The sequence below is a fragment of the Eumetopias jubatus genome, unplaced genomic scaffold (assembly GCF_037043125.1).
Source record: "Eumetopias jubatus isolate StellerSeaLion01/CBP00866 unplaced genomic scaffold, mEumJub1_p1.0 scaffold_12, whole genome shotgun sequence".
Lineage (NCBI taxonomy): Eukaryota > Metazoa > Chordata > Mammalia > Carnivora > Otariidae > Eumetopias > Eumetopias jubatus.
Genome location: NW_028274818.1, coordinates 38,352,920 through 38,378,442, shown reverse-complemented (window position 1 = coordinate 38,378,442; position 25,523 = coordinate 38,352,920). Strand labels below are relative to the sequence as shown.

General features: G+C 37.6%; 1 protein-coding gene across 4 annotated transcripts in view; it reads right to left on the bottom strand.

Moving 5' to 3' along the window:
• RPS6KC1 (ribosomal protein S6 kinase C1) overlaps positions 1–24,990 on the bottom strand; it is a 176,036-nt gene extending 151,046 nt beyond the window's left edge. For all 4 annotated transcript variants that reach the window (XM_088029087.1, XM_088029088.1, XM_028125795.2 and 1 more), the window contains exons 1-3: positions 24,767–24,990; positions 9,377–9,412; positions 3,120–3,240 (exon numbers count right to left, since the gene is read on the bottom strand). In XM_088029087.1, the coding sequence (XP_087885213.1) occupies positions 3,120–3,240; positions 9,377–9,412; positions 24,767–24,871 (262 nt within the window). In that variant the 5' untranslated portion in view covers positions 24,872–24,990. The remainder of the gene's footprint in view (positions 1–3,119; positions 3,241–9,376; positions 9,413–24,766) is intronic.
• Positions 24,991–25,523: the final 533 nt, after the last annotated feature.

Genomic DNA, 25,523 nt, shown 5'->3' with positions numbered 1-25,523 from the left:
CAGGGAGTCTGCTTCTCCCTCTCTCCCTCTGCTTGTGCTCTCTCTGTCAAATAAATAAAATCTTAAAAAAAAAAAAAAAAAAAAACAGAACTAACATAAGATCCAGCAATTCCACTTCAGGGTATTTATCTGAAGAAAATGAAACCAATAATTTAAAAAAGATATATGCATCCCTATGTTTATTTCAATATTATTTACAATAGCCAAGATATGGAAGCCACCTAAGTGTCTATTAATAGATGAATTGATAAAGAAGATGTGCTATACACACATACACACATACACACACACAACAGTGTATCACTCAGCCATAAAAAAGAATGAAAACTTGTTATCTGTGACAACACGGATGGACCTAGAGGGCATTATGATAAGTGAAATAAGTCAGAGAAAGACAAATACAGCACGATTTCACTTATATGTGGAATCTAAAAAACACGAAACAAATGAACAGACAAAACAGAAAAAGATTCATAGATACAGAGAACAAAATGGTGCTTGCCAGAGGGGAGGGAGATTAGGGTGAAGGGGATAAAGAGATACAAACTTCCAGTTATAAAATAAGTAAGTCACAGGGATGTAAAGTATAACATAGGGAATACAGTCAATAATATTGTAATAACTTTGTATGGTGACAGATGGTAACTAGCCTCACTGTATTGATTTCATAATCTATGTAAATGTTTAATCACTGTGTTGTACGCCTGAAACTCCTATCATATTATATGTCAACTATATTCAATTTTAAAAAAATCTCAAAAAAAGTAGAGTGCCACAAAACTTAAAAACTTGACAGTAAGGATGTCACATCCTAAAGCACTTCCCTTTCAGAACTTCTAGATCATGATGCTCACTTCAGCTAAGTTTCTTAGAAGACAGAGGCTGAATCATCATATCCATAATGCCTATTTTTAAAATGTTTCTTGAATTTAGTGTGCTTATAAAATTTCCAGATAAGGGGCGCCTGGGTGGCTCAGTCATTAAATGTCTGCCTTCGGCTCAGGTCATGATCCCGGGGTCCTGGGATCCAGCCCCACATCAGGCTCCCTGCTCGGCGGGAAGCCTGCTTCTCCCTCTTCCACTCTCCCTGCTTGTGTTCCCTCTCTCGCTGTGTCTCTCTCTGTCAAATAAATACAATCTTTAAAAATAAATAAATAAATTTCCAGATAATTACAGCTGGACTGGTATTAATCAAAAAAGACTCTATTAATAGCAGCAGAATCATGATCAGAATCATGATCAGAAAAGGCAGTAGTTTAATGGCAAAAAGCAACTACAACTTTAATCAGAAAAAGTATCAAGGAAAAAGGTAAGGAACCATAGATATTGGCTAATAACAATGAACAGAAGGCATCAGAAACGTGAATACCATGGAATGTCTGAGCTCAAAGGCCAAAAGCGACCAAAGATTTACAAGAGTTTATGGATCCCTTAGTGCTTCAGAGGCGAACAAAATTAATTGATGGTACCATCAAAACTAATGGTTCTATTGCTACTGACCTGTTGTCCACATCCCTCAATTGCTTTTCACCTAAGGAAATACAAATACTTTCCTTTGTAATTATGAACCCAAGATACCTCTTGACATTACTTGTATTTCAAGACATCACTATATATCATAAATTGTTAATATTATTTGTTAAAATTAAAGAATTGTAGCAACAAGCTTTTGATGGCCACACTTCATTCTGTCATAAATGCCACTGATGTTACTATACTATTATGTATCTGTTTCTTGTCCCCAGATCTTTACAAGGATTTGTAAAATATGCAAAATATCCTAAGAAAGGTGTAAAGCTCAGTGAGTTCTCTGGTCCTGCAATCAGCCTGAAGAAATCACTATTCCACATAAACTACAAGCACGTGGAGATTGGATAATTTCAAATCATCCAAAAGTCTTCCTCAACCAAAGAGAACATCAGTAGGGTTCAGTCCAGAGACCAAATCCACATAGTAACTTGAACAAGGAAAACTTAATATAAATAAAGACTATTAAACAACAGTTAACTTATTAATTCTAAAGAATACCCCAGGGTAAAGGAAAGTACCAAAGGAAGGAACAACCTGGAAGGGGGAACCCCACCCCCAAAGTTGGGATTGGGATCTCCCTGGAGAAGATGTGTTTGTAGCCACTGAATGGGGGAGAAGTTAGCTGGGTTCCCTAGGCCAGAGCCAGTCCACAGTTGCCAGGAAAGCTTTGAGAAAGACCCCTCCAGAGTTCACATGGGACCAGACTGGCAGGCGAGCAAGAAGAGAGAATCACAATGCTGGGAGCCCACTCCCAAGCAAGGTAACACGAGGCCTAGGGTACACAATGTCTATGTTAAGAAAGCCACAGGAAACAACTTTCTGGGGTAAAGGCAGGCCAAGGCTGGCAGATAGGCATGCAGCGTGGCTCGGGCACATGGAATGCGAGAAGTTAGCGGAGTTACCCCAGTCAGAGCTGTTCCATGGTAGGAAAGCCAAAGCTGATGGACAGGAACCTGCAGGCCGGGACTGGTAAGCAGGGAGCTGCAGACAGGAACTGGCACCACAACCTGCTAGAGGGTGACATACCCCCCCACACACACACACCACGGGCGGCGCAGAGCAACAAGAGCAGGGTACTAGGAAGCTCTGTGCCTCAGTTTGCTGTTAAAATTTTGCAAAGTCATGAATCTAAGTCGTTAATCAATAAAATATCCAGAGCCACCACCCCAAAATACCTGTGTCTGGCCTGGCTGGGTGCCTCAAATCATAACCGTTCACATTTTAAGGAAGGTATTAGAAAAAATGTACAAAGTATAAACTTCTAAAAATTCCCAAATTTCAGAACTATAAGAATAATTCAATATCATCTCTTCTTATGTTCCTACATGTTTGGTTTGGTTTTGTTTTATGTGCTTGACTGGCTGGAATTGAAGTTGGTGTGCTGTTGTTTCACAAAAGGTAGGAGTAAATCCATCAGAGTTAACAAGCCTACACCAGGAACATGATAAAACAACAAGTGCTTGCTGCCTGGTATCAGTCATCTTACTAAGGGCTTCTGACTTCATCGTACAGTATTTCAGGGTTCAGCATACACACACAATTAGCCAATCATCACTTTTTAAAATCAAAATTTCAAAATAATCACTTACCAAACACTATTCCTTTAGCAAATGGAGGAAACAATTCTGAATGTCGGAATAAGTTTTTGTGAATTTGCCATAGTTCTCTGTGTAGTTTCTTAAAGTCACTGTATCTCTTCCATACGATTATCTAAAGAAAAGAAAAGAAAAATCAAATGTGTCTCTCACAGTGACACTATGTAGGTTCAGATATTTAAACAACAAAAAATCTTTTCATGAAAGTGCCCAAAATTGTCATGCAAAGGCAAACAAATATATGTTCTAACCAATATGGTTAACTGTCTGAGATTAAATAATATTTGATTTAAAAATATAAAGCAGCAACTCTTTAACTTTTCTGTTTTGGTTTTTAAATTTCATTTTACACAAGTACTGTTTTCTTAGGAAAATATTCAACCTGGTACAAAGAAGGTCTATACCACCTAAAATGTCACTTAACCTCTTCAAAACTCAATTACTATTAGCCTGGAAATGAGCTAGATATCAAAATACATATTCTGTCTTAAAAAAAGCATGTTTATAAACACAAAATAGTTAAGACAATTTTTTTGAGAGAAAAAGAGAGTGCACGGCACGAACAAGCCCGGGGGTGGGGGACAGACAGAGGGAAAGGAAGAGAGAGAATCCCAAGCAGGCTCCAGGCTCAGCACAGAGCCCAAGGCAGGGCTCAATTTTACAACCCTGAGATCATGACCTGAGCTGAAATCAAGAGTCGGAGGCTTAACCAACTTAGCCACCTAATTTAGACAATTTTTTTAAAAGATTTATTTATTTATTGAGAGAGAGAGAGCACATGTGTTGGGGGGAAGGAGAGAGAATCTCAAGCAGACCACGCTGAGCACAGAGCAGGGACTAATCTCACGACCCTGAGATCATGACCTGCGCTGAAATCAAGAGTCAGATGCTTAACCAACTGAGCCATCCAAGCGTCCCCTAAACAATTTTTAAACATAAAGTACCTACAAAGCATTTGCCTAAAGGATAAACTAAATAACACTGAAGAAATGGTTGTGTAGTAATTAACCTTAACTTTTACATTTCATAAATCTTATTTCACAAATCTCAGTTTAAAGTAGTAATAAGGATTTAAGGCAAGATGAATCCTGAAGAGAATACCATTAGAACTAGTATATTTCAAAACAGAAAATAACCGTCATCTAGATTATATAACATGTAAAAGTTTACCTCCATTAATTTGAATTACTGTTTAACTTTATTCAGATTAAATTAGGAAAAAAAAAACCTTTATAAAGAAAACAGATTTGACATGACTTTGATATCATTGATTCAGCCCCTCAGTCTCCAAAAAATAGGATAAAACTGAGTTTTAAATTCCATTACCTGGTATACTAGGGTCTTTGCTTCTAAAAAAAAAAAAAAACCTAATTACCTCACTTCTAACAAACTCAATACAACGGAACGCTAATAATAAGCAAATCTTAGACCAAGAAGGTAATCAAGTGAGATTTAAGAGACTCTTGTCAAAAACTTTATTCTCTGGATGTAAGAAATTCTTAACTAAACTTTATCATACTATCAAAAAATTCTACCATGATGAGCTTCTTGTTTTTACTATAGTTATAATCCTGGGAGACTAGTCAGATTATCATATGAATTAATTTAAACTGCTTCCTTTTGATGTTTCCTTTTATTCATTTACTCAACAACAAAAATAGTCACCAAAACAAGTATTTTCATGTCCCTACTCTGTGCTAAGCTCTGTGTTAGCACAAAGGATAAAGAAATGAGAAACACAGACCCTTGGTGGGCAGGAGGAAGCTAACATGATAACTAAGTCACAAGACGGTGTGATAAATGCGGACAAGGGAAGCCCACGGGTATTAAGAAAGGAGCACCTACGGAAGGTATTATCTTAGGAATACTGAAGGCAAGTAGTGATTAGACCAACAAATAGTGGTGCCATTCTCTAAGGTGAAGAAATGGGGAGAGGAAACTTTTAAGATAAGAACAAAGCTCAATTTTAGACATATTTGGCACAGGTATGGAGTTCAAGAGAGAGAACTAAGCAAGATGTATTCATTTGGGAATTATCAGCAGAGAGGTGTGCAATCACTCAGGAAAGCTTTCTCAGCGTTTTTAACAAGATGAGGAATCTGAGGACAAAACAATGGGGAGCCCTAACACTGAGAGGTCAGCCAGAAGTAAGGAAGAGGAAACCAAGTGCAAAGTAGGTATTTAAGAACTTGGTTTTGCCATGAGACAGACCACCTGGATGGAAGAAAAGATTTTATTTTAAAATGGAAGTGAATGAGACAAAAGCTGATAGTAAAGAACCAACAGTCCCAGTAAAAGACAGAGCAAGAGGAATGAATAACTAAGACAAGCCAATACTTGAAAAGTAAATGGTCTCAGGACAGTGAGATTACAAGTGATTTTAATTTTCACATTTTTTGCTTCTCTGTAATTTCTAACTTCAATACATGAAAATAATTCTGTCATGGGGAAAAAAAAGTGCTATTTTTATATTTTTAAAATAGATCAAATTGTGGAGGTACCACGCTGCCAAAGGCAGAAATGGGTGATGGGCTTACGAAAATAGCCTTACATAAGATAAATGCCATCCTTAAAACCATTATAAACTAGAAACGAGAGCTATTCAAAAGACTGTAGCTCATGGAAACAAATCTGCAGATAAAATTTCTGTTCTAATTAGGGTCATTTTTAAATAAAGGCAGAGTAACTTAAGGGACAAAAGTTAGTAACTTAATCACAATAATGATAATAACAACATTGTCTATAAACTAGCATATAGTCTGTCAGAGTAAGAATTAGAGCCTCCAAGGTGAGACTCTTTTTTTCATCATGCCTGATTTATTCTCTCACATCCTCCTTATTCTCAACGCTAGAACTACAGAACCAAATATCTAAAAGCAAATATAAACCCTCAAGAAATGAAAGAAATCGGGGCGCCTGGGTGGCTCAGTCATTAAGCGTCTGCCTTCAGCTCAGGTCATGGTCCCAGGGTCCTGGGATCGAGCCCCACATCGGGCTCCCCGCTCTGCGGGAGGCCTGCTTCTCCCTCTCCCACTCCCCCTGCTTGTGTTCCCTCTCTTGCTGTGTCTCTCTCTGTCAAATAAATAAATAAAATCTTTAAAAAAAAGAAAAGAAAGAAATCAAAGCATCACAAAATGTACCATCTACTGCCTCCTTTTCTTCGTACTCCTTTTAACCTTGGACATTTCTAGAAATCTTCAAAATGGAAAAGTGAACAAAAGCACATTTCCACTACATTAGCAGTACTGATGTTTATAACTGGACTACACAAAGTCCCAAAAGATGCATGCAAAAATTATTTTCTCTAGTAATTCTTTCCTACTACGAAAAAAAAAAAACTGTATAACAACTACTGTTCTACTGAACCCACCCCTGCAGAAATTTCTTATTCATTAAAGTTACTTTGCACAAAATTCCTCAATTAAATATTAATGCAGTGAGTCATATATATACACTACAAATTTAGTAAAAGCTTAACTTTCATTAAAAACATTCCCTTAAATAATTTTTACATAAATGTTTTCTTTTCAGATAATTTCACTTAATGATAGCAAAAACCTTTAGATCCCATAAACAAAACCACTCAATTCAATTCAATTTGCCCTCTCACATAGTATTTTAAAATTGCTGAATCATCTTTTCTTGCAACCAGCACCACTACCATACTTGCTTACGGATTTTCTTTCTCCCCTTTTCAAGAGCCTTTTCTTTCCCTTGACACATTTTAAATGTTTTCAAATGGTTTTTATCAAACTATTTTATTTATGGAATGACTTAACAGATTTCTGACGTGATACATAGAAAGTTCTATTTCAGTTCTTCTCCTTTTCCCAAATTTCACCAGTGAAATCTACTACCTATAGAGAAACAGAGTCATAGGTTACTTTTTGAAAAAGATACCGGAGGGAGGGCACAACATCTCTAGTTCTTTCTTTACCCTTCTGCAGGTGTTCATGCTCTAGAGAATCTACTGAATGAGAGGCCACATTAACTGTTGCTGTCCCCCTCAGAGTTTCCCATGCTGCTCTTTTTTTTCTTTAAGATTTTATTTATTTATTTGACAGAGAGAAAGAGAGCACAAGCAGGGGGAGCAGCAGAGGAAGAGAGAGAAGCAGGCTCTCCGCTGAGCAGGGAGCCCAATGTGGGGTTTGATCCCAGGACCCTGAGATCATGACCTGAGCCAAAGTCAGATGCTTAACCGACTGAGCCACTGAGGCGCCCCATCTCATGCTGCTCTTAATAAATAAAACTTTAGTGGGAATTTTTGAAGGATAAAACTTTGTAAAAGAAATCTATCCTGGATAATTTTAAATTATTTCCTCCATGTGAGTATTTCAGCATTAGGAAGAAAACACTGCTACCTGGTAGCATGTACCAAGGTGTGCAAACACATCTATAAAAGAAAACCAACAAAACATCTCCAGTTTTATAAGGATAGCATATTATTAGCCCTATATTTGGTTAGATTAATAGAACGTCTTCTAATCTTCAATAGTGCTTGGGAAGCCTGACTAAATTCTAAAGCAGTAACTAAATGAATCCCTTAAGAGGAGAGAGAAATTGAAAGGAAAGGAAATGGAAACAAACTCTAGGTAGCAAATTTCTCTCCTAGATGAGAATTCCAATGTTTGAATGAAATACATGAGAAGCTAGAGTGTTACAATTTCAAGGTTATTCTATATTTCAAGAAGCCAGCAGGACAGAAGACATTTTTAAAAAATTTTATATCATGTCTAACAAAGGACCATGCAATCATCTAACTAAAGGACACTTACAAGAGTTTTCTGATGAATGGTTCACCAACAGTTGTTATTATAAAAGAGTTTTCCCCAAAAAAGGATTAAGGAAATGGCAGAGAGTATGTTCATGGATAGGCTGGCTCAGGATTCTCCCTGGAAAATGGGAACATCAAGCTACAAACTACAGCATAGCAATCAGACAATGTATTCAAAGGAAACACAACCCTTCTTTAATTTTAACAGAGTTGTAAAATTTCAAAAGCAGAACAGATTGTACTGATTATTAATTCAACATAATTAGAAGAATTATAAAGAAAGTCCATACTAGCCAATTGACACTAAGTAAAGACAGTACTTAATAAAATGGTGCAAATTACTTTCACTTCCATTTTGGAAGGCTATAGATATAGAAATACGTGTACCCTTTTTTCCAAAATAACTATATTACAATATTCTCTTCCTGGTTATTGAGGGGAAAAGTGAGATATCTTAAAACACCTAAGAAAAATAGTATGAAATCTTTTTAAATTGTGTTTTATTGAACTCAAAACAAATACTGAATCAAATACAGCAAGAAATGCTAATGTATAAAAGTTCAAATATTGTCTAAACCTGATGTCACACTTACTCAAACCAACCAGCACCAAACAATTTAAATGTATGAATCAAGCCAGGTTTGTTAAGTAAGGAGTAGTGGGGCTTGTTAGAAAATACTTACTCCATCTAAAGACATTAAAATTCAAATGGGGGGGGGGGAACTGTTACAGAATCAAGACTGCCAATTTACAATGTCTTTTTTAAAAACTTTAGTAAGAAAAAAAATCCCCAACATATGTCCTTCTAATATGGTGTAAATGAGCAGGTACCAAAATGAAAGTAAATCGAAAAATGTTAAAACAAGCAAGCTCCCCAGTTAGGATTCCTAAAGGTATATAACAAGCACAAAGTAATTACAAATAAAGAATTCCATATTTTTAAGCAAAAACACACAAACTGGTATCATTTTAGAGAGAAAGAGTCTACAAAACTAACTACAAATTTAAAAAAGAAACAGACATCTACACCCAAAGCAGTTTTCCAAGGTGTCAACATGTCACCTCAATATAAAATTGAAAGTAGACAGAAACCCATAATTTATTATGATCTTTAAAATTAGTTACCAAATACTCATTTTTTATTAAAGTTATCATGATTTTGAAATAGATAAGAGCTCTTAACTAATACTAAAATCTTACAAATGTTAGTTTTCAGAAACATTATCACATTATTAAACAGCACTATAATTCCTTAAATTCTTCCTTGTATAACTTAACACCTACTAAAACTTAACACATACTTAATAGGTCTGAAATAGGAAACTTCAGCTACTGTTTTATGAGCTAAAGATCATGTCCAGACAAACACATAAATATGAAGACAGACATACCAACAATTCCGTTTCCTCAACAAAGCATTTAATTAAATTTTTGTCAAATATATAAAATAAAATTTTCATATGTATAAACATGTTACCTCCTGGACATCCTCTGGATTTCTTCGTGAAACAACCTAAAACAAAACATACACAGAAATATCTCATCATTACCAAAATTTAAGATTTCACATCTGTATAATTAATTTCAACAGTATTTGACTGAGAAATTCAATTTGCTTAAAGGAAAAGAAATACCATATTATATCACTTACAAAGAACTCAGCTATATAATAACTTCACCACCTGAAACACATGCTAAAAATTTTAAGAAAAAGGGCAGCTAAAGGGGTGCCTGGGTGGCTCAGTCGCTTGGGCGGCTACCTTTGGCTCAGGTCATGATCCCAGGGTCCTGGGATCAAGCCCCCCCCCCACCGCATCAGGCTCCCAGCTCAGTGGGGAGCCTGCTTCTACTTCTCCCTCTGCAATTCTTGTGCTCTCTGGCTCTCTCTATCTCTCTAACAAATAAATAAATAAAATCTTTTAAAAAGAGGAAGGAAGGAAGGAAGGAAGGAAGGAAGGAAGGAAGGAAGGAAGGAGGAAAGGAAAGGAAAGGAAAGGAAAGGAAAGGAAAGGAAAGGAAAGGAAAGAAGGAAGGAAGAAAGAAAGAAAGAAAGAAAGAAAGAAAGAAAGAAAGAAAGAAAGAAAGAAAGAAAGAAAGAAAGAAAGAAAGAAAGAAGCAGCTAAAAAAAAGCCCACACACTAAAGTTCATACATTACATTCATAAGAGAATGCGGTGGCTTCACTCTTACTTGACATAATTCTAACAAGCTTTTCTACCCCACTTCCCAGCCTACATATAAAGTAGAAACAAAAAAAAGCAGCTGTGCCCATTCAATGTATACAAGGGATGGCTCTGTATTATTCCTTACAACTATACGTGAATCTACAGTTAGCTCAATAAAAATTCCAATTAAAAAAAAAAGCAGCCACAGTACTCAGGCACACCAATACCTGTGAGAAGTAATCACTGACCACCCAATGGGTGAAGAAAAGTAACTTACAAAAATCACATACAGCATTCAGGGACAAATAATCCTATCAATATTCCCTGAGCAAAGAAAAAGAGGGGGATTATTTCAGACTTCTCTAATTATAAAAGCCAAAAAGTTTAACACCATTTAGAAAGATTTCCTCACAAAACATGAAAAGAAGAAGGCTGGGTGTTTAAATCAAACAGCATTGGAGAGTGGGGAAACCTCACATTAGATACATAATACCATCTATGTGAATGTAAATTTCACTAATACGCATTTTGCAAAGACAAAAAGATACATCAACATATTAAAATAGTTGCCTATGGATGAGAAAAAGAAAGAAGTCTTTGCTGACTGGTGACAGAACTGTAAACTGAAGATTATGATCCACTCAACAGGCTTGACCTCCTCTATAAAATGGGGAATAATACTCCCTGCCTGGCCCTGACAGACATCAAATCAGAACATGGCAAGAACTTCATAATAAAAATTAGTTCCTTCTCTCCCTTACTAGAGAATTTAACTACCTTGAGAGGCCCCACCTAAGAATTCCAGAGAGGAAAGGTTTCCAATTTCTCGCCACTCTATTCTCCAGCTTTCAGGATATATAAATTTGGTGAAATCTCTTGGCAATTTTCATTAATTTAGAATAGTGTTATCCAACAGAACTTTCTTAGATCATGGAAAGAAATGTTCCTTATCTGCACTGTTCAACACAGTAGCGGCTGGCCACATATATGTACATGGCTACTGAGCACCTGAAACATGGCTACTGCAATTAATAACTGAATTTTTTATTTTATCTCATTGTAATTAAATTTAAATAAAAATAACCACATATGACTGATTCTTACTGTATTAGAGAACACAGATTTAGAGTAAGAGGCTAGAACAGTTAACTAATGACCATAAAATTATTCAAATACTGAATTTTAGCTATTATTTTCACCTAGTAGCACCCCCCCAACATACACCCACCTTTCTAAAACTATGATGGTGTTTCACATAACTAATGATTTAATTTTGCCTACTATAAATCTTTCTTAAATTTTCGTAAAATATGCTAATGAAAGAGAGTCAGGGATAATCAAGCCACAGAGATTCTGCCCACCAAAAACAGTCAACATATGATCACTGGCAAGAAGGTTCAGTCAGGTGTACCTGACTTTCTACAAGTTTTCTCTTATGGAAAAGTAATAGATTTACTAATTTACAACTCAATCACTTTGTAAATATATGAAGATATCTTACTATTTTAAATAATCTTTCTTTACATATGCAAATGATCTTTTTGTGACAAAAGAAATTATTTCCTGATTTGGTGTGCAATTAGAAGTATCACATTTTGGATTTTCTTCAGATAAGCCATTCCTGGAAATCAAATATATGTATACTGCATAAGCAAAAATATATTAGCCATCCCCTAACAATATCCACAACTTTTTTAAAGTTTATTTATTTATTTTTAGTAATCTCTTCACCCAATGTGGGGTTCAAACCCACAACCCCAAGACGAAGAGTCGCACACTCTTCCGACTAAACCAGCCCGGTGCCCAATATCCACAATTTTAAAACCATCTTATCAGAAATAGTCAATTTTATTATGATTTGCCATTTACAGTCTGAGTGGCTCACAGAGTTCTATATGCTGCTGCTACAATGGTGAGTAAGACAAAACCCCTGCATTCACACCTTCATGGAGTTCACAGTCTAGTGATATGCGTGGGGGGGGTGTTGAGGAGGAAATGCAGAGTACAGGAGGAGGGCTGTATTTCCCAAACTTATTTTAGCATCTCAGAGAACAGCAGTGTGCTAAGCAACGGGTTGGGAAACACGTCATCCCAGACCTTTCCCTGACACTGGATGCTCACTGTCCAGACCACAGTGGCATCCCTGAAGCTGTCAAGAACAGCTGAGTGATTTAAGACTTCTAATGTCTTCATGATAATAAATTATTCATAGTTAGTATAGAAAATACAGAAAACCAAAGTTTAAGTATTCTTAAACTACCTAAGTGACGGTCTTTACTCTAATTCAAGCTTACAAGAACTTCTCTTCACCCTCAAGAACTTGGCATGTGAAGGGGCGAGGGATTTACTCGGGCGGAGTTCAGCAAATTAAATCAAAAGCTATCTGCCAAGTATTAACTCTCCCTTTCCCCAAGAGCATAAGCAAAGCTTAGTGAAAATCAGGTCTAGAAAGTTCAGGACTGCACTTTCCTGGTTCTCTCCTCTTTCCTCCTTGGTTCTTTCGCTGCTCTTTTGCAGGCTCCTCTTCCTCCTACCCCCCAACAATCTGTGAGCATCCCAAGAATCAACCCTAGACTCTGTTTCTTAGCCTCCTTTTCGGTGTTAAGAAAGAAAGTCTATACCGGTGCTAATACTAATACTGTTCAAGGTACTGAGCTAGGCATGGAGGGGGAAAAAAATCTGATTTTGTACACTTATATTTGCAAAGCATTTTATTAATGATTCACTTTATTCCCTCAACAACCTATGAACTAGGCAGAAGTGGCTATTATGAGTCTCCCTTTTACCAATGAAGAAATAAGATCCAGAGACTTGAATAAGATCACATGACTATTCACCTTTAGATTTCTGACTCCTGGTCCAGTGCTCTTTCCACTGTACTACACTGTATCCCTCAAATTATCTGTAATATTTTCAGCAACAATTGAGTTTACTTACTTCCACAAACCCTGTCACCATTGGATTGTATTTATTCTTTCACTTATTCATTCAACAAATATTAAGGCCTACTCCACTTCTAGATACTGAACTATAACAGAAAATACACTGGGTCTGATCTCTACACCACTGTATTATAAAAATATAACCGCTTGGCAAATATATTAGCAAGTTCAACCACTTGGCGCCCCGTTATAAGAGATTCAGTATTCCCACATGCATAATCTTATTTAAATAGTTAAGAATATGTCCCTGAGATGGAAATCAAAAACACAAAAGGGTTAGTTAGTTAGGATAACACAGGTTGAGACCAAATGTCCAACTCTTTCTACTATGTAATTCTCTTCAGCACGAATTTAAAGTTGGTGAAAAATAAGAATATCAATCAGAATCTGAAGAAAGAATACGATCATAATGAAAATGAACAAAATGAGCCCTCAGACCCAGATTTTTATAACTTATAACACTATCTTAGCAATTAGCTCAACAAGTAATATCAACTCTAAAAAAAAAACACACACACACACTGTAAATTCCCTCTGATACAGGTTACTAGCCAGCATTTAGTAACTTTTTGGGGGGTGAATTTCAATATTTTGTCATAAAATTCAGCCAATAAATGCCACAAAAGATGGAATTTAAAGCAGTGATTCCTTTTGTCTAAATTTCATAAATGTCCACTGTAAGCCTTTTTTTTTTTAAGATTTTATTTATTTATTTGAGAGAGAGAGAGAGAGAGAAACAGCATGAGAGGGGAGAAGGTCAGAGGGAGAAGCAGGCTCCCCGCTGAGCCGGGAGCCCGATGCGGGACTCGATCCCAGGACTCCGGGATCATGACCTGAGCCGAAGGCAAGTCGCTTAACCAACTGAGCCACCCAGGCACCCTCCACTGTAAGCCTTACCTATTACCTACACATATATCTTGTAGAGCCTCTTGGTATAGAGAATCCTATCACCAAGTCATCTTCAAATTATTACCCTAAAGCAGTGCTTCACAAACCGTGCTGTATGGAATATCAATATTCTTTAAAATTAGTGCTCTCAAAGGAAGAGCTTAATGACCAATTCAGTTTACCTTTGTTTAAAAAAGAGACATTTTTTTACAGCAGGCCTTTTCTCAAGGCTTTTAATACATTATCATGCATAGTAAATCTCCAAAAGAAAAATATGTAGTATCTATCCAACTTTTTATTTTTATCATATGTTATCTGCTATTATTTTATTTATTTAATGCAACACCCACTAAATTTGAAATACAGTTGGGAAATGCTGCTGCAATGTTTGTAGTCCATCTGCCCCTATTAATGCCAACAGCAGATTCTGAATTGAGGAAAACAAATAAGGGCTTACAGTGAAGGTCACTATCTCTTACTGTGCTAAGAAATTAAGTCCTCTACTTCATTTAATCACCACAACAATCCTGCCTGGTAGGATGAGATAACCAAGCCCAAGAGCATACAGTCACATACTAATATTAATCTATTAATCAGTTACAGGCAAGACTGGATCTCAGAACTCCATGATTCCAAAGTACTCCTTCCAGAACACTACTAAATCGGTCCTCCTAAAGACTAAAATTCCAGGGTGCCTGGGTGGCTCAGATGGTTGAGCGTCTGCCTTCAGCTCAGGGCATGATCTCAGGGTCCTGGGATCGAGGCCCATATCAGGCTCCTGGCTCAGCGGGGAGTCTGCTTCTTCCTCTCCCTCTGCCTCTCTCCCCTGCTCATATTCCCTCTCTCTCTCTCTCTCTCTGTGTCACATGAATAAAAAAATAAATAAAATAAAGATTAAAATTCCAAGTATGCAAGTAATATTCCTGATGCCTGTTAGGTAAACCCATTTTGTCTTTTACAGAGAAATGTAAGTTGACCAAAAAATAGCAGCTGAAGAAGTGCTTTGGCAGAAGAGAAGGAGCTAAATAGAAAGGGGTCTGATTACAGGCTCTGGTACTAGCCATGAACTGCTTTTTTGCCAGTTTAGTAATAAACCAAAGAGAAAGCAACCTTAAAATGAGCCCTCTTTCCTATCTGTAAAACAAAGACCTGAGGGGGACGCCTGGGTGGCTCAGTCAGTTAAGCGTCTGCCTTTGGCTCAGGTCAGGATCCCAGGGTCCTGAGATCGAGTCCGACCCCTTGCTCAGCAGGAGCTCCCGCTTCTCCCTTAGCCTGCAGCTCTCCCTGCTTGTGCGCACACTCGCACGCGCGCTCTCTCTCTCTCTGACAAATAAATAAATAAAATCTTAAAAAAAAAAAAAAAGACCTGAAGTTAGAGCTTGGACTAGCTCAGGCCCATAGTAATCGACAGATCATACAGTCATTAGGTCCTCTAGATCCTTTTCAGAGTGCTAACTTATTTTATCTACTCCTTAATAAGTATTACCAACTTTCCTTAAAAGTTTAAAACACTCATTTATCCAATTACCATCATAATTATGATTCGAAGTCACTCTCTTCACTCAGACCCACACAAAAGAACTGTCTTCTTCATAAGATTGAAAGATAACTCCTAGAAAACAGAACTACAAAAATCAGTCAAATCTATTATACCGCTTACAAAAAATGATCAAAAATTAGTCCCTTTAGAACCAAGTAGAAATGAGTTAAATATAAATTTTAAGAAGCTACTTTTATGAGCAACTTATTACAGTCAAATCTTCTGATGGCTGTTCAGCTACTAGTTTGGTAATAGAGCTAAGAGGATAAAGGGTTTACAAAAGTAACATTTTTTTTAAAACTAAGCGTCAAGATACAAATAAACATGAAAAAATGGGGGGACACATGCCCACTCTTCATCTCTCAAAGATAGGACTCCCCAAATGTGGGATGAGAATAATTGGATATACAAAAATGTAAGGCTATACTACACTGAACATTTCCCATTGTGGTGATTAGGTAAACCAAATGGCACATTCATCAATGTAATGCACACAATCGTGACTTTCAGGCATTTGACTTTCAAAAAAATCCATACTTTCTTATAAACATACTGACACCTTTAAACTGCATTTCATACATACACACACACACACACACAACCCTCTGGCAAGAATAGGTACCTCAAAGCGCCCAGCTCCCAGAGACAAGTGTCCTCTTACCAAACTCAACCTCCATCCTACCCCATCACCTGCTTCTCAGTTCCTCTTTCCCTCTTTTCCCTGCAGAGCTGCAGGTTGTCACTGGTTGGCAAGAATATTTGGGTTGGTTAATCACCCGCCAGCCAGGTAGTCTGGACCCAAGAGACAGCACCTGAACAAACCAATTTAATTAGACATTTTACAACATTGTTTAGTCTGGAATGAAAGAACTTCCATATAAGATACATAAGTCAATGGGAAAAAATTCAGACATTCCACTTTCTAACAAGTTTTTACAAAAGTGATATACTGAAAGGAATGATTGCTTTCTACATCATCAAAATCCCAAAATCTAAAGAGAGAATAAAGAAACTATAACAGCAAGCTACCTTTGGACATTCAATAAATGTTGAGTTGTATTTCTCACTTTAAATTTACCAACTATAATGGTATATAAATAATACCAACTCTAAGGTAAACTATTTTCCAATCTAATTTCAAGGAAAATCAAAATCATTATTGTTAAAGTTTGCAGTTTAACACAAAATCTTAATATCTGAGCATATAAATTATCAATACACACAATGAAAACAGGACTGGCTTACATTTTTTGAAACCTGCTTACTAGAGGAGCCCGGGTGTCTCAGTCGATTAAGCATCCAACTCTTGATATCAGCTCCAGTCACGATCTCAGGATCGTGAGATGGAGCCCCGCCTCAGGCTCCACTCTCAGTGTGGAGTCCACTTGAGATTCTCTTTCTCCCTCTACCTTTGCCCCTCCCCCTGTTCACATTCTCTCTAAATAAATAAATAAGATCTTAAAAAAAAAAAAAAACCTGCTTACTAACATTTTTCGCATGAGATAGTTTTCTATTAAACAGTATTAACAGTGAAAAACAAAGGAAAGGTAGAATAAAACAAGATGCTAGGGAAAAAACTGAACAACCTAAGAACCATGATTTTTCTTTTTTTTAAAGATTTTATTTATTTTTTTGAATTTTTTATTTTTTTTAAGATTTTTATTTATTTATTTGACAGAGAGAGACACAGCGAGAGAGGGAACACAAGCAGGGGGAGTGCGAGAGGGAGAAGCAGGCTTCCCGCTGAGCAGGGAGCCTGATGTGGGGCTTGATCCCAGGACCCTGGATCATGGCCTGAGCCAAACCATAATTTTTCAAAATTTTTAATCATAAATATATTTTTCAACAAATTAATCTCCCTCCCTACACCCATGACTACTCCATTTGCTGAAAATATTTCCAGAGTATGCCAACACCATTTTTCAAGAAACCTTCATAGAGCTACTGATTTAACAACCGAAAACTAATAATTCTCACTGCTTTAACATTAGACATTTGTAATAATATAAGCAGTTAAGGGTTTAAAATTTAGCAGGCTTGGGGTGCCTGGGTGGCTCAGTCATTAAGCATCTGCCTTTGGCTCAGGTCATGATCCCAGGGTCCTGGGATCGATCCCCACATCGGGTTCCCTGCTCAGCAGAAAGTCTGCTTCTCCCTCTCCCTCTGCCTGCTGCTCCCCCTGCTTGTGCTCTCTCTCTGTCAAAGAAATAAATAAAATCTTTTAATAAAAAAATAAATAAAATAATCTTTTAATAAAAAATAAATAAAATAAAATTTAGGAGGCTCTTATTTCCTCATAGTGGCTTAAATTATTACTTGAAATGTTTATGAATATGCATCACTTTCAAAATAAAAAGCTATCAAAACTAAAAATTAAATATGCTGCATTCGGCATACAAAAACTCCACGGTAAATATCATACTGAAGAGAAAAAGACTGAACGCTTTCCTCCTAAGATCAGGAACAAGGCAAGGACGTTCACTTTCACCACTTCTATTCAACACTGCACTATAAGTCCTAGGCAGAACAGTAAGACAACAAAAAGAAATAAAAGAAATAAAACAAAAAGAAATAAAACTATTCCCTTTGCCAAAGGTGTATTGTCTATGTAGAAAAAAATGAAAACTCTACCAAAAACTCCTAAAACTAGTAAGTAGTCTTGGAAAGATCATAGGATATAAAGTCAACAGAATAATAAACCCAAATGTCTTTATACCAGCAACGAAAACTTGAAAATCAAATTTTAATACTATTCAGAGTAGCTACAAAAAGACAAAATACTGAGAAATATATCTAACAATAATGTCCAGAATCTGTATACTGAAAATTAGAAAACGTTGATGAAAAAAATCAAAGAACACCTAAATTAATGGCAAGACATAGTGTGTTCATTTGCAGATTTGCAGATTCAACAGAGTAAAGATGTCAATTCTCCCCAAAACTGACCCACAGATTTAATGGAATTCTAATCAAAATCCCATCAGGATTCCTTGTAGATATAGCCAACCTGATTCTAAAATTGATATAGAAAAGCAAAGGAACTAGACAGTCAAAACAATTTTGAAAAAGAATAAAGTTGCAGGAATTCTACCTAATTTTAAGACTTAATATAAATATAAACCTACAATAATCAAGGCAGTGTGGTATGAAACAAAACAGAGAATCCAGAAACAGATCCACACATATATTTGCTGACTGATTTTGGACAGAGATGCAAAAACAATTCAATAAAAAAAGAGCTAGTCTCTTAAATAAAGTGTTTTGTTGCAATCGAACAACCATATGCATGTTCTGTCTAAACCTCACACCTTATACAAAAATAAACTCAAAATGGACCATAGAGCTAAATGTTAAATGTAAAACACTAAATCTTCTAGAACAAAACATTGGGGGAAAAAATTTGTGACCTGAAGTTAGTAAAGAATTTTTAGATACAACACTAAAAGCACACTTCATACGAGAAAAAAGAGAGAGACTTCACCAAAATTAAAACTTTTTGCTTTGTGAAAGACACTGTTAAGATAATGAAAAGATATGCTATACACTGGGAGAAAATATATATAATCATATATCTGACAAAAAAACTTACATTCAGAATATAGAATCTGACAATTCAACACTTAGAAAACAATCCTATAAAAAAAGGGAAGAAAAGACGGTCTTCAGAAGGTTAAATACTGGATGATTCTATTTATACAACATTCTCAGAAAGAAGTAGAGTGGTAGAGAGCAGATCAGTGGTCACCAAGGAGCTAAGAGGTGGGGAGAAGAATATATAAAAGGGACAGCATGAGGGAGTGTTTGGGGATGATGGAACTGTTCTGTTTCCTGATGATGATGGTGGATATTTGAATCTATTGTGTAAAAATACATATAATTATATAAGAAGTCAATTTTACTATATATCAATTTAAAAAGGAACATTTAAAAAGAAAAATATTGCCTCTTTCCAGCCTTCTCTCAAATCCCTATCATCCAGCTCTGTGCTAGGCACCGTGAATACAAAGTTAAAAAGGCAGTCTGCCCTCAGAGAAGGAAGCAAACAAGTACATTATGATAAAGGCTTTAAAGGAGGGATATATAATCCACATGGAGTTCTACACGTAAGAAAGGCTCCCTGGAAAACACAGGGCAGGAGCTGACACTTCACATGAGCAGGGATACCAACATAAAAGAGAAGAGCATTCCAGACAGAGGAAACAGCATCTAACATAAAGGTATATGAGAAAAGTGTACTAACATACTACAAATAATTCCTTTCCCTCGCACAAGAAGGCCATGCAAGAATACAGTCAGGAATTGAATGCAGGTTCCCTCCAAGCAACACAAATAGTGTTCCAATTTGAAGGCCTGGAAATGGCAATTTTCAGACTCAACTCAAGCTAAGTATTTCTTCCATTCATTCCCTGCTCCCCTCTGTTCACATTATCACAGCCACTGTATTCTCCATGTATCTATCACTTTTGCCAAACTACAGTAAGGCCCTGTGGGGACACATAGGCAGCCCCATACATACACCCCACAGCATCTAAAGAAATATGTTTTACATAGGTATTCAACAGCAGCACTGGGATAAAAGCACTGCGACTGGGGCCAGTCTACCTGTGTTCAAATCTAGACTCCACCATTGGCTAGCCGTGTGACCCTGAGCAAGTTACTTAACCTCTCTGTGCCTCAATTTCCTCATTGATAATGTGAGAATAATAATAGCAGCTACTCAGTGGGCTGCTGTAGAAAATGCGCTTGATTTATATAAAGTGAAAAGAACAGTGCTTGACTCATATAAGCACCATATAAGCGTTTGCCATATAAAATGTGGACTTACGTATTCTCAGTTTGAAAAAACACCCAAATTGCTTTAAGTATGCACAAGACTTGCACACTGAAAATTAGAAAACATTGCTTAAAGAGCTAAATAAATGGAAGATACATGTTCATGGATCAGAAGATTCCATATTGCTAAGATATCTTCTTCTGTAGAAGCTGATCTGTATTCTCAATGTAATGCCAATCAAAATCTGGGTAGGTATGTCTGTAGAATTTGTCAAACTGATTCTAAACTTTACACAAAAATGCAAACAATCTAAAACAATCAAAACAATTTTTTAAATTTTTTATTGTTATGTTATTCACCATACATTACATCATTAGTTTTGGATAGTGTAGTGTTCCATGATTCATTGTTTGTGCATAACACCCAGTGCTCCACGCAGAACGTGCCCTCTTTTAATACCCATCACCAGGCTAACCATCCCCCCACCCCCCTCCCCTCTAGAACCCTCAGTTTGTTTTTCAGAGTCCATCGTCTCTCATGGTTGGTCTCCCCCTCCGAAAAACAATTTTGAGAAAGAGAACTGAATTTCAAGATGTTAGTATAAAGCTACAGCAAACAAGGCTGCATGCCATCAAGAAAAATGAAAGCAAATGTCTATACAAAGACTTCTATACAAACGTTCATGATAACTATATTCATATTAGCCAAAAATCAGAAACAATCCAAGTGCTCATTAACAGAATGGATTAACTGTAGTATAACCATACAAAGAAATACTGGTCAGCAATAAAAGAGAATAAAAACACACAACAACATAGATGAATCTCAAGTAATCATGCTAAGAATCCAGACCAAAAAACAAAAGTGCATACTGTATGATTCCATTTATATCAAAATCTAGAAAATACAACCTAATCTACAGTGACAGAAAACTGACCTGGGGTTGCCTAGGAATAGGGGGTAGGGAGGGGGAACTGAATGCCAAGGAGCACGACGGAACTTCTGCAGTGACGACCAGGGCAGTGGTTACACAACTATACACATTTGCCACAACTCGTCAAACTGTACACTTAAAATTGATGAGCTTGGTTGTACATAAAGTATAAACAAAATATAGTCATAAGGCAACACTGCCATTTAAAAATTAAAGCATACAGGCGCGCCTGGGTGGCTCAGTCGGTTAAGCATCTGCCTTCAGCTCGGGTCATGATCCCAGGGTCATGGGATCGAGCCCCGCATGAGGCTCCCTGCTCAGCGGGAAACCTGCTTCTCCCTCTCCCACTCCCCCTGCTTGTGTTCCTGCTGTCGCACTCGCTCTCTCTCTGTCAAATAAATAAATAAAATCTTAAAAAATAATAATAATAAAAATAATGAAGCTCTCCTTGTCCTTTAAAAAAAATAAAAACTAAAGCATACCTTTTGCTTTCCATATTCATGGAAAGTATACAGGCAAGAATTACCATTCACTTAATGTTGTTAGAGAAATCTATATTATGAGTTTTGTAAATGTAGCATGATGAAACAACCAAAAACATTGCTAATGGCTTTTCTATCTGCATCTTCTTTAATTAAGAATTAAAGGAAATCTATAAAAGAATTTTCCAATTCTTAATAGAAATACTTACTCTAGATAAAAATTCATAACACAGAATTTAACTAGGAAATCTGTTAGCATGCCTGTAACTGGCCATAAGGTTATCCAAGCCTGCTAGGTTCCAGAGAACTGCAAAACAAAATATCAAGGAGTTTTTAAAAGATGAGAGTGCTCTTATGCTAGCTAAAATTTAACAATGGTACTTCCCATGATTCTAATTCTACTTCTGCATAAAGAACGCTGTAAAGGTCAAGAATATAGGGACTATTCCTTAAGGCTAGAAGTAAATTAGTAGTAGGAAACACTGAGAAGACATCCCTAATCTTTATCTCATGAAGTTCTCTCAGGGGAGCGCTACTTACTTGCTTAATTCTCCTGAGGAAAGATGTTTTTCTCCTCAAGTCTCAAAAAATAATAAATACTTTACTAGTTTTGTAATAGTAAGCATAGTTATTTTTCAAAAGTATATCTCCATGTTGACCCTCAAGCCTTAAAATTAAAAAAACAGGGGCGCCTGGGTGGTTCAGTTGTTAAGCATCTGCCTTCGCCTCGGGTCATGATCCCAGGGTCCTGGGATTGAGCCCCACATCGGGCTCCCTGCTGGGTGGGAAGTCTGCTTCTCCCTCTCCCACTCCCCCTGCTTGTGTCCCCTCTCTCGCTGTGTCTCTCTCTGTCAAATAAATAAATATTTTTTTAAAAATTTAAAAGAACAAACCCTGTAACAGAAACAAAAAAATGAGGAAATAGCCATTTACAAGGAGAAAAAAAGACAGTGTAAGCAACTTCCTAGTTCAAATAACCACAGCAATATGTAGCATGCATATTATATAACTTTGGTTACTTCTAAGGCAATGTGCTACTTCGTGTTCTAATTTACATTGTCATAAGTTAACTGTTGTCATAAAAATTAGTTCACAGCTTAAGAAAAGATATTTGAGATGTAAATTAGGTTAACCTTTCCTTCTAAGAAGTAAGACTACAAGTAATAATCATGCTCAGCGTTTCCTATTCAAGATCCGCACACATGCACACCTTCAGGCCTTTATAGGCTCTATTCCTCCCATTCACCCTTCTATCTACAATGCCCTCTCCTTTTACACCACCTGTCTGGATTCTTGCCATCTTTCACCATTTATCTTATCCCTGATCCCGTGAGCCAGAGTTATCTCCCTGTCTTCTGAAATCCCACAGCTCTTTTCTGTAGTCTTACAACATTTAACATTTCCATCTTGTACTACACTTCTTTAAGCCTCTCTTCTACTGGTAGCATCCTTGAAAGAAAGGTACATGCTTTCTTCAGCCTTGTATTCCTCATAGCACTTAGCACCTGGAACTAAACATTTATTGGGTGTGCTGCCTAGAATGGGAAAGAAAACATTCAACAATTTTTTCAACACTGTGTGCCATACATTGTAGTAGGTGATATAAAAGGAAACAAATACCAATGATAGAGACCTACTGTAAATCTACTAAGAGACACAGACATGTAAATAGATTAAGCATAAGGGATGAATTAGGGTGCTATGAAGGGAACACTATGTATATTGAAGATTGTTCTAATTCCATAAAAAATATTAGGAAACTAAGTCTAGATTTTGAAGGGCCCAATAACTAGAAAGGTTTCAAGAGTGGTATAATAAGGGTCCCTTAACTGTAATCTGAAAAAATTTCTTAATCTGAAACTAACATCGCCACCTATGTAACAACCTTACTTGCATAGCAGGGGGAGTAACAAATTTCACTCAATTCTCTGTATAACCCTCTGCAATAACAGGGCCTGGTCTTATCTTTAAACAAATTTGCTCCTCCTATCTTCTCACATGACTGAATTGTGGGCCATTTCCATAAAGCATGTACCACTTTCACGCCCCAAATTCTGTTTATCTAAATATACCTCACCTTTAAGGTTCTTCTCAAATTCTTCCTGAGCTCTCCGACAGACAGGATTATGCCATCCTCCAAATATATGTTGCACTATTACTACTATCTGTATCTCTCTTTTTTAACAACTAATGACAATGATAAAATTAATTCTTAACTTTTTATATAACTTGGAGTTAAGCAGAACTGGTCTCAAATCCTAAATGTGCACCTGCCTTATGATGTAAAGTTAGTCAAGTTAGGAAACTTCCTTGAACCTCAGTTTTGTTCATCATTAAAATTAGGATTCAGTTGGGTAATAACGTACAACATGCCTAATATACACACATACTCATACAAACAGACGTTACAAACATTCCGACTTATTTTTGTTGTTCTTTTCCAAAAAGGGAGATGCAAACTCTCTTTAAAACTCAAGGCAAAAGCAATAAAACATGAACAAAGTGGGTACTAAAAACTGGTTAGTTAATGTAAAGGAGCCTCACACCTTTCAAATATGCCCTCAAAACAACTCACACAAGACACTCCCAGTAGAATTTCTCCTATGTCTCCTACTACTGCAAATTATGAAAATCTCAGGCAAAAAGACACAGCCAAACACAGAGGGTCTAGGCTGGTGACATCCTTCTCAAAGAGTCTGTCTGCCTCACTACAAACCTGACACTGTATAAATGATCAAGGAAAGAAATATCGTTTATTACATAAATTAAATAATACATAAATTAGTTTTTCGATCTACACTATCCCGGCGAAGCAAGCAAAACCATTTCTGCTGATTTCAGCCTCAGAAGAGAAAGTACTACTGGGATAGGGTCTGAATCATCAATTTAAAACCATCAACGCCTGCCCCACCCCGGAATGAAGGCACTACCGCGACCTTCTATAGCACAGTCTCCAGCATTCAACACTCAGCCCCTACCCCAGTCTTCCAGAAGTCCCCACCTCCGACGCATGTCCGGCACTGGACGCACCCAGTCCCACCCCAAGCTCTGACCCAGGGTCAGGTACCCCTACACCAGGGTCCATACCCTAGTCCCTCACGCCCCAACTCTGGGTTCTACGCCCGACCGACCGCGATACTCACCCGGGCGGTGACCTTATACACCGTGTAGCCCCTTGGATGTCGCTGGGGCTCGGTGACAGTGTAGAAACGGGCCAGGTCGGCACCCCGCTCCCGGGAAGAGGTCATCCTCCCGCCGCCTCTGCCGCCGCCGCCGCCGGGCGGGGACCATCAGGGCAACCCGGCGCCGCCGCGGTCCGGGATCCCCAAACACCAGCGAAGCGGCGAGGGGGCGGTGGCTCCACGGCTGCCCTTCGCTGCGCGGCTCTGCTTCCGGCTCGGCAGAGAAGCTTCCGGGTCAGGCCGCTGCCGGCGACCTGGGGGAGGGGAGACTCCTCGCTAGAAGCTGACCCCCGTCCCGGCGTGGGCCTGGCAAATGGACAAGGATCAAGTGGCGGCACGGCACTCTCGTCACTGCGGAAGCTGAGACTACTCCACTAAGTCTCTGTGCGCTAGCTCCGACACCTTCTAGATGTTATGAGCGCTGTTGGAGCCAAGACACACAGGTGAGACCTCGGTGCTCCACACGCTCGCCCAGCCCAGCCCATGTACAAACTTATATGGAGTCGTGAAGGGATGGCATCTTCTTTCCTTCCTTACTCACGGCCTCATCATTTTAAATACCCACAGCAACATCTGAACTCTGGCAGACATAACCGTTTCTTCTTTCTAAGACAAATCCCGTCCACCTGTGCACCTGCCTTTCGACCTCCACAACAGCCCTCAACCCTGTATCAGTCTTAAAATTCATCCCCTCGGATTCTAAAAGCTGGAACCTGCG